Genomic DNA, 10,092 nt, shown 5'->3' with positions numbered 1-10,092 from the left:
ACCAGAAGAGGGGCTAATTTAATATAATTGGAGATGGCAGGTTATATGCTTGTCCTCAATAAATTGGCCACAGAAAAAACTATTTTTTTTTTTTAAACTGAATTTATTTTATTTATTTATTTTTGGCTGCACTGGGTCTTCACTGCTGCTCGCGGGCTTTCTCCAGCTGCAGCAAGCAGGGGCCACTCTTCGCCGCGGCGCACGGGCCTCTCATTGCGGTGGCCTCTCCCGCTGCGGAGCACGGGCTCCAGGCACGCGGGCCTCCGCAGCTGCGGCACGTGGGCTCAGCAGTTGTGACCCGCAGGCTCCAGAGCGCAGGCTCAGCAGCTGTGGCGCACGGGCCCCGCCGCTCCGCGGCATGTGGGATCCTCCCAGACCAGGGCTCGAACCCGTGTCCCCTGCATTGGCAGGCGGGCTCCCAATCACTGCACCACCAGGGAAGCCCAGAAAAAACTATTTTTAAAGTAGTGAAAGGCCATCCAAAAGTAAGCCTTAAGAAAATGGAAAAACAAACAAAAATAAATAAATACAGCAACTTCAAATGCTCAAAAATGATGAAACTTTTCATTCTTGTTTGTTTTCCCTCTAAAGCAGAGTTAAAATGAAACGTTGAAATGATTTGTTTATTTTCAAGCAATGTCTATATCTAGAAACAGGAACTCAACTGGATCTTTGAATCGATATTGATATGCCTAAAAAAGTACCCAAGAAAAATAATAAAATAATGTTGCAGATTTACATTTATAGTGTGATAATGTACCCATGCACTTACAGATATAAAGTAACAGGGTACCTAGAAATATGTACATAGAAATATAAAAAGCTCTGCAAGAGTGGCTAGAGGGATTACTCTTGGGGAAGCAGAAGAAAAGACCGAAGTTGGACAGCAGTCAAGGGAACTTTATCTGTGGTATTCTGTTTTTTAAAAAAGAGAATGAGCTTCTAACTTGTGTAATTTACCACTAATTAGAAATCCAAGTAAACAAATCCCTGTTATATATATATCAGTATTTTATGATATAGCAAATGCAATATATATTTCATATAAATAAATAAATAACAGCAGCAATGTACCATATAGTCTTTCTGTGTTGCAATCTTGTGTGTGTGTGTGTGTTGCCAAACAAAGTATAAAACATCCAGGAAATGCATAGCTCTACTTTGTAAAGTGCTTTCAAACAGACTTTCCTCATGCATAGCTTTTAATAATTTAAAAATATTAATGCTTGTGACCTCCAGGAATGAGGTCCCATGGTAAATGTAAAGATTCTTTTTAGAGAAGCTAATTTGGAATGATCCAGCCAAAGGTCTATCTCAAGGGACCTTTTGAGAGCTTTACTATTTCCAAGTTTGTATCAATTCATTTTCATTATTGAGTGCCTATTATTTATAAGGCCCAATATGTTCTAGAGCAGCGAGAGTTGTGCTTCCAATGGGAAAAAAGTTGGGTATGTGGTGATATTAAAGGGAGGCAGCTCTATAGTATTTTAGAGCTTGGGCTCAGTAATCAGACTCACTTGGGTTTCAATTTCCATGGCACCACTCACTAGCTGTGTAATCCTGTGCAAACCATGGGGATATATAAAGCCTAGTTCATGGAGCTGTCAGAATGGGGAAATGAGATCATTATAAAGGATACGGTGCAGTGCTGGCACACAGTGAGTATTCAGTCAATTCAGTTAATTCCTCTGCCACCCAAGGAATGGATAAATGTGTAAAGAGTGGTCTTTAAACTGTTTTACACGTAACCTCTTTGTCTTTATCAAAACTCCTAGATTTAAGCTGAATGATTTTTATTTTGAATTTTTTATTTTATTTACTCCTGTTAATATGCTTTAATGAGTCTTAATTAATTTTCAAGACTCATAAAAAATTGGAGGTTGAAAAGCCTTTTGAGGTTATCTGGTCCACGGTTCCCAGAGATGACTGTCACCCATCTTCCACTGATACTTAAACCCAGGAAATAAAAACATTTCCTGGACTACTCTAGTTACTGGTGGAATAACAGGAAATAAAATGAGAGGGAAGGAAGGCCAAGGGAATATGCATGGGAGGAGGGAGACTAGTGAGAGAGGCATTGGGAGAGTATGACCAGCATAGAGTAAAGAGGGGAAATACAAGGAAGAGAAGGAAAAAAGACAGAAAAGAGGACCTCGATTAAGTGTAAGGAGAAAAGTGAGAAAATGAAAGAGGGGAAAGTACAGAGGCATTGCAATTCGTCAATTACAGGCACTAACAGTGTTTAAGAGTCAGACGTTCTGGGTTTTGGTAACTGTAAAATGCATGATTATAAGACATATTGCTTAATCTCTGTGAGTCGTGTTCTTCGGAGTTCGTGGTGTAGATTAAACGAGCTAAGTGGGATGGGCGCTCTCTAAACGAGAAAATTCTGTTTAAATAGGAACTAGGAAGAGGAGAGAAAAAGATACAGGGAGAGGGACGTGTAGGGGGAGAAGGAGGAGATAGAAATCGGTAGAGAAAGACGGAGAGGGAGAGGGAGAAAGGGGAATTGTTGACAAAGCAGGTGAGAACTAAGGAAAACCACAGTAACGATGCTTCTGTGGCTACTGCGGTGACGGCTCCAACACACCGAACACTGACAGCTTGCCAGGTATGTTGTTAGAGCTTTACATGCATAATTTCATGCTGTACTCACATCATCTCTACGAGTCTATGTTCTAGCCTCATTTTATAGAAGAGGTATCTGAAGTACAGAGAGGTTTTGTAACTTTCCCAAGGTCTTACAGCTGCGAATTGGAGAGAAGGGATTCAAACGCGGGTCTCTCTGCCTGCAAAGCCAATGTTCAAATCATCTCTAAGAAACTCCAAAGAGGCTTGGTGGGTCTAAGGCGGACTCTAGCCCAGGTTCTTCCAAGTTATGCCCTGGGTTCAATTTCTGCGCCCAAAGGCTCATTCACTGTGTTCTTTCTCCACCTCCCCACTAACAGCGTCCCGTCTCCACGGAGATCGCCGTGGGGCGGGACTTCCTTTCTCACGCACGAGCATTTCCGCCTCGAGCCGGAAGCGCCGTGCCTAACAGAAGGGGTACCGGAGCGTGGGGACTTCTTGGAGAGTTTGAGTGGCAGGACTGCGACTGCTGCGAGGGTGACCGACTTGGGCACCAGAGTCCTGCGTGGTGATGCTGACCCCGGCGTTCGACCTTAGCCAGGACCCCGACTTCCTGACTGTCGCCATCCGCGTGCCCTACTCCCGGGTCTCCGAGTTCGACGTCTACTTCGAGGGGGTCGACTTCAAGTTCTACGCCAAGCCGTACTTTCTCAGGCGAGTTCCGGGTGCCTGGCTCCGGGAAAAGCGTGTTTTGGGGATTCATTTATACATTTATTCACTCATTAAGTAACTGCTTATCGAGGGAGGATGAAAGAACAAGAGAGCGCTTCTCAGCATCACGACTACGTTTTCCCGAGATCCCTGCAGCACGTGCTGAGGAAGCGAACTCTTCCAGGCGTGCGCTCTGGATGCTGCAGAAGCTCATCCCTTCTTAAACCTTACATCCCCGCCTGGAAGAGATTCCGGAGCCACTGTAAAACGTGGAGTTTGGGACCATATCGCCTTTCCATTTTCTGTCCTGTTGCCCTAGTTCTTGTCCCTTTTTCTGTTTTCTTTTCGCTCTGCGTTAGTCGTCCTTGCCCCGGGACGGCTCGCGCTGACTTCCCAGCTGACCCGTCCATTTGACTTTTCTCAGTCCACGTTCTGTTCCCCGACCTCTTGGCTGACCGCTCCCTATTCCCTGAAATTTTCGCCGCCTTTGGCCCCGCCGACGCCAAAGTCGTCTCGTTCTCCCACCTCCTCGTTGTCTGCTTCTCTGTTTGGTTTTGCCCCTTCATCGTGATTGTCGTCCCCTAAGCCTCAGGGAGGGACTTTCAGCACTTGTCTGTTTGCATTTTTCTCCTTGAAGAACCGTAACAGCAGTGGTAACAGCTAACCCCTTCTCCTCCCCTTTCGTGTGGCGGGCAAGCAGTGCGTGTTAAGTGGCGGGTTAAGTACTTGTGTGCATTGTCTCATTTTACCTGGACAGCGATCCATGGAGATAGGCATTATTATTAGCCCCATTTTAGAGAGGACACAGCCAGGTTATTCTTACTTAACATTGTCAATACCTTGTTCTCTCCTTTCCGCCGAGGGAAAATCCATTCTCCTCATCTTTCTCATTCCAGCCTAACTTTCCTGCCCAACTAAATACTTTCCCAGCACAGACATTGCTCTTGAGTCGAGCTGGTTCCTTCACTGGGTCTGAACCAGTTTTGCTCAGGTATCTATTAGGCCTTAACTTAATCCACCTATTTGAATATATTGCATTTCCCTACTTCTTCACTCTTTCGTTCTTTCGCTTGATTTATCGAGCTCATAGTATATTCCAGACTCTGTTTTTGGTATTGGAGATGTGGTGGTGTCTTACGAAGTTTTCATTCTAGTGGGGAGAGAAAAACAATAAACAAACAAGTAAACATATAACTACAAATTGTGGTAATTTCTCTGAAGGAAAATAAAGTGCACTGATAGAGAATAAAAAGGAGCCTGGGTTTATACAAAGTGGCCAGGGAAAGCCTTTCTGAAGAGGTGACATTTAAGCCAGAACACGAAGAATGGGTAGAAGATGATGATGGTGTTAGCAAACATTTATTGACTTTTTACTTCAGGTTAGTGCTTTATGTAAATTATCTCACTTGATTTTAGGACAGTCCTACAAAGTAGGTTCTGTTATTTAGCCATGTTAGAGATGAGAACGCAGAGGCTCAGAGAAAAGATTAAATGAGATAGGATTGTAAAATAAATACAGTACAATAAAAATTTCAAAATAAAAGCCACTTGCTTAAGTTTGGGAGTTTTGATGAAGACAAAGTAAGAGGACATGTGTGAAGCAATTTAAAGAGTAGTTTTAATACAAATTCATCCATTCCTCGGGTAGCAGAGGCTCGGGAGTTGTGGATCTGAGCACACTTAAAGTTCTGTGACTTTTGGCAAGTTATTTAGTCTCAGTTTCCTAATCTGTAAAATGGGACTAATATTAGTGACCTTAAAGAGTTGATGTGAGGATTGAGATAATACATATATGATCCTTATTACTGTGCCTGGTAATTATGTGTTTAATAAATGGTAGGTATTATTATTTATTAAGAGCATCTTACTGTTGCAGTTATCTGCTGCCACATAACCAGTCAAACCTAATGGTGTAGAACAGCAATCATTTAACTCCCTCTCCTGGTTTTTGTGCCTTAGGAATTTGGTAAGGGCTTGGCTGAGCTGTTCTGGCTTGAGGTCTTTAATTTAGTTGTAATCACATGGTGGCTAGACCTGGGACAGGAAGGGCTGAAGCAACTGGGGACTGATAGGGTGGGTGGAGGAGGGAATCTCTTCTCGTGTGGTCTCAGGACCTCCCTGTGTGGTCTGTTTTCATGGTCTAGTTTGTGATTCCTTCAGGGAGTTGCACCACTTCCATGATACCTGAAGGTTTTAAGAGCAAATATTCCAGGGAGCAAGGCAGAATCCATGTCATCTTTTATAACCTAACCTCAGAAATCACAGTGTCACTTCTGCTGTATTATATTGGTTAAAACAGTTCCAGAAGCCCACTCACTTTTAAGGGGAGGGGACATAGATGGCACTGTTGGGAGGAGTGATGTGCGATGGGCCATCTTTGGAAATACAGTTTGCTACAGTATATCAGAGATGGATAAAACCTCACCTCTCTCCTTGAGGAATTGAGAGTCTAGCGGGGAAGGCAGATCTGTGAGCAAATATGATTTCACCATCATGCATTACGAATTTAACTCTATAGTTACAAAGAGTTTAGGAAAAGGGAGATGATAATAATAGTTTACATTTTCTGAATGCTTGCCTACTGTACTAGCCACTAAGCTTTTTGCATTATCCTTTCTTGCTCACAGTAACCCTAGGATAGATTCTGTTATTTTTCCCTTTTTATAAATGATGAATATGAGCCTTGAAGTTAATGAACTTGTACTAAGAAAGTTACAGAGCTAGTAAATGGCACAACTTGGACTTAAGTCCACAAATGGACTTAATTCAGATTCTGAGAGTAAAGTTAGTGTTTGTATCCATGATAACAAACTAATGTATTCGTAACTGAATCTTTAGGCTGAGTTTAGAAGAGATTTTTGTTTGGAAAATGTGTTGTAGCTTCAGAAAACATTGGGATCAAAGGTAGGTAGGGTGGAAACCCCCAGACCTTTTGGGGTCTGCCAAGTTTGATGATGATGATGATGGTGATGATGTTAGAATAGGTAGCATGGAGGAGGGGAGTGTGGGAGGAAAGGAGGTTCATATTTTAAGTTTGGAGTGGAATGGAGCTGGCCTCATATGTAGTACTGGTGAGTTTAAATTATCTAGTCAGTATCAAGGCAGCCATAGAAGCTTTTTTAATAGAAAAGTGACAATCAAATTTCTGTTTTAGAAGAATTCTTTTGGGGCCTCAGTGGAAGACTGACTGACCCAGGGTGAAACTGCAAACAGGGAAATCAGTTCATGTCCTTTAGTAGGAAAGAGGGGGAAATCCCCATATAGAATTAATGAGATATGAGAAAAACACTTTTGCTTTCTGCCTTTTTTTTTTTACTACTTAAAAGTAGTAATTTGCCCAATATAAACAGTTGGTTTTGTTGGTTCTTTATTCTTTCTCATTTCTTGATTCTTTTTTTTTTTTTGGAAGCTAATTAGTATATTAGTTTTATTGAACCAATGCTGTATCAGGCACCAGATATATAAATAACTCTCACTCAGAAGGGAAAAAACTATAACAGTAATGATAGCTAATATTTGTTGTGGCTTTTCTTTTTAAGTGTTTTATCAGTGACGAGCGCCTATTCAAACAGAAAGATGAGTCATCTCAGATTTCTTCTTAGCTAGAGAAGAAATATAAGTTATTTAGTTTGTAAAATTTAAATGCTAGGATTATCCTTTTAAAATTGTTGATTTCGGTGGTTGATGTTTACTGTCACGGATGGTCCCTTATGATGCTTTGTAACTTAAGGACTTCATGAGACCTTTTATTAAATCTGCAGATTAACCCTTCCTGGAAGAATTGTAGAAAATGGAAGCGAGCAGGGATCCTATGCTGCAGATAAAGGTATTGCCTTTGTAACTTTGGTTAGTTTTTTTTCTTTGGATTCTTCCTGTTGGAGTAGTTAAATAATAATCTCATGTACTATGGGGACCTTTAGGTGTATGGCAAGTGCAATCTGCCCCTGTCACTTTTTATTGTTTCTTAATGTCCAATGCCTGTTATTCATGGATTTTTAACAATTACAATTTCCTCAGTCCTTTAAAGTTCTTCACAATATTCTTTAAAGTAAAGTTCAATTAGTTATATACTCTGGCTTTGCTTTCTAGAAGTTTTATTTCCTACTTCTCCCTCCATTTAGTAAGTGTTTAAAAGTTAAAGTTAGATTGTGGGAGGTGACCGATTAGAAAAGATGTGGATGATTTTTGTAAGTTGTGAGTCGAATGTTTCTTGTACAGTTTTCTTTCTTTTTCTTTTTAAAAATTTAAAAAATTTATTTTTTTATTGAAGTGTAATTGATTTACAGTATTGTGTTAGTTTCAGGTGTACAGCAAAGTGATTCAGTATATATATATATTCATATTTATATATATATATGTATTCATATATATATTCTTTTTTCTTGTGCAATTTTCAATCTTAAAATTTAATTACATGTAGGTGAGAGAGAAACTGTCCATAGGGGGCATTTAAGGGCTGATTGAATTTTCTACTCCTAATTGATAAGCCCTTCATTTCAACTCGTCTTGAAACCATTTATTTTCCTTCTGTAGAAACCACTGGATTTTCCTTTGTCACTGGATCTGGAGTAAGAATAAACTTGTGTACTGTTGTGTGATTTATTCAGTGACTATTTATTGACCTCAGTGAACTAGGGTGAGGGAGGAAAGATGGGATGAAAGAGTTAAATGACAAAGTTCTAACCCATAGCACAATATAACTAATGTGGTAATAAAGTATAATGAAACTGCCTTTCTAGGTAGTAAATCTGCTTTTAATTGCAGTAAGTTGCATACGGAAGCAAAGTTATTAAATCTTGAAAGTACATGGGGGTTTAAGAAGGTTGTATATGTGGAAATATTTGGGTTTAGTTGTAGCTTATACATTAGAATATGGGTTAAGTGCACTGAAAGAGGTAAACTGTTTTAAAATGTAAGAGTTGTGAATAATGTAATCCATTCATAGGCAAGCCTAGATGAAGCTGATAAACCCAGTCAAGGAAAGAAAAGGAGTACACAGATGGAATTTGGGTCTGCGTTAGACAGACTTTAGGGATATATCTCTTGAGATATCAAGAACTTTATCAAGCCGTCATTGCCTTATTTAAGATTTCGTGTATATTTGAAACTGCTGCTATTCTTCATTGGATTAAATATCCTGATTTTCCCCCCAAGTCCAGAAATAAATCTTATGAGTAGCTACGGCTAACCCTAAGCTATTGCCTTCTCAGGCCATTGTGTTTTTGACTTGAACCTTTAATATTATAAATAGGTGAAGGTGATATTGGGTAGGATTTAAGCATTCTGTGGCTTTAACAGATTAATTTCTCATAGAGGTGACAGCTGAATCAGTGGTTCTGAAAAATCTTGTTTGAGCCTTTTTCACTAACTATATAATAAGGGCGTAATTTTGGAACTCTATGTAATAGAATTACAGTTTACCAAGATACCTGTTTCTTAACTGTATTTGTGAAGTCTTTGAATTTTTAAATCTAGCTAAGCATAAAACAAATTTATCTTTAAGGAATTTTTACCATTCGATTGCCCAAAGAAACTCCTGGCCAGCATTTTGAAGGGCTGAACATGTTAACTGCTCTACTGGCACCAAGAAAATCCAGGACTGCAAAACCACTTGTGGAAGAAATAGGTATGTTTATTGCCTTTGGGAGGAAATACAGGTAAACGAATATTTGGAATGCTGTGTGTTTCTAGGGGGAAAGGGATATAGCAAACAGGAAATTGGGGAAAATACTTCAGGTGACAAGATAAGGAGGTCATGTGACACCATGTGAAAATAGTTCATTTGCTGACACATAATTTAAAGACATAAACAACTCTTTTGAACCTGTAGGTCAGTCATGTTTTGGGACGAATTGAAATAGCATCTCTGTGTTTGGCAAAATATTGGCCTCTTGAGCTAAAATCAGAAGCTTACAATTCAGTGTAGTAAATATAAAGTGAACACTGCCTAGGTCAAGAAATGGAACATTTCCCACATCCTGGAATCCTACCCTGGTTATTTCACCCTCCTTACTCTCCAAGGTAACCACTACCCTCAGTGTCGCCTGCTTTTGAATTGCATATGTAATTCATACAGTAGGCGTTGTTTGCTGTCTGGCTTCTTTCACATAACATTTTTGTGAGATTTATCCACATATGGCTGAGATCTGTTTTACTTTCATTGCATTTATTATTTATGCATCCTACTACTGATGGAACTTTGGGTTGGCTCCATTTTTTTTTTTTTTTTTTCGCTAATAAGAATAGTGAGACTAGGAGTGGGCGAAATAGGTAAAGGGGATTAAGACGTACAAACCTCCAGTGACATAATAAGCAAGCCACGGTGATGTAATATACAGTGTAAGGAATATGGTCAATAGTGGTGTAATAACTTTGTAAGGAGACAGATGGTGATCATTTCGTAATGTTTGCCAGTGTCAAATCATTATGTAGTACACCTGAAATGAACCTAGTATGGTACATTAACTGTATTTCAATTAAAGAAAAAAAAAGGAATAGCGGGGCTATTCATATCCTTATACATGTCTTTTGGGGTACATGGGCAGGCATTTTTTTCCTATACTTTTTCTTCCCCAAGTTGTACCTAGGAAATCCAATGCTTTAACAAATTAGTATTTCACACATTTAGGTGCTTCTGAGGTTTCTGAGGAAGGAGTAGAAGATGACGATGAAGAGTTTGATTGGGAAATTGAACAGTCCCCCTATGAAGAGGTACCAGAAAGTACTTTGAATCCGGAGTGCCGCTATGGGTTTGGAAACTTACGCTCAGGAGTGTTTCAGCGGTTACAGGTATGTTTTTCTAAAAGACTTCGG

General features: G+C 39.9%; 1 protein-coding gene across 1 annotated transcript in view; it reads left to right on the top strand.

Annotated features, from left to right (window-relative positions):
* The first annotated feature begins 2,509 nt into the window (after positions 1-2,509).
* SHQ1 (SHQ1, H/ACA ribonucleoprotein assembly factor) overlaps positions 2,510-10,092 on the top strand; it is a 90,195-nt gene continuing 82,612 nt past the window's right edge. The window contains 5 exon segments of the mRNA XM_036870720.1: positions 2,510-2,611; positions 2,949-3,282; positions 7,041-7,105; positions 8,783-8,905; positions 9,908-10,068. Of these exon segments, the coding sequence (XP_036726615.1) occupies positions 3,140-3,282; positions 7,041-7,105; positions 8,783-8,905; positions 9,908-10,068 (492 nt within the window). The 5' untranslated portion in view covers positions 2,510-2,611; positions 2,949-3,139.

This window comes from Balaenoptera musculus, chromosome 11, assembly GCF_009873245.2.
Source record: "Balaenoptera musculus isolate JJ_BM4_2016_0621 chromosome 11, mBalMus1.pri.v3, whole genome shotgun sequence".
NCBI lineage: Eukaryota > Metazoa > Chordata > Mammalia > Artiodactyla > Balaenopteridae > Balaenoptera > Balaenoptera musculus.
Note: the sequence above shows the minus strand (reverse complement) of the source record. Positions and strands in the feature narration are given on the sequence as shown.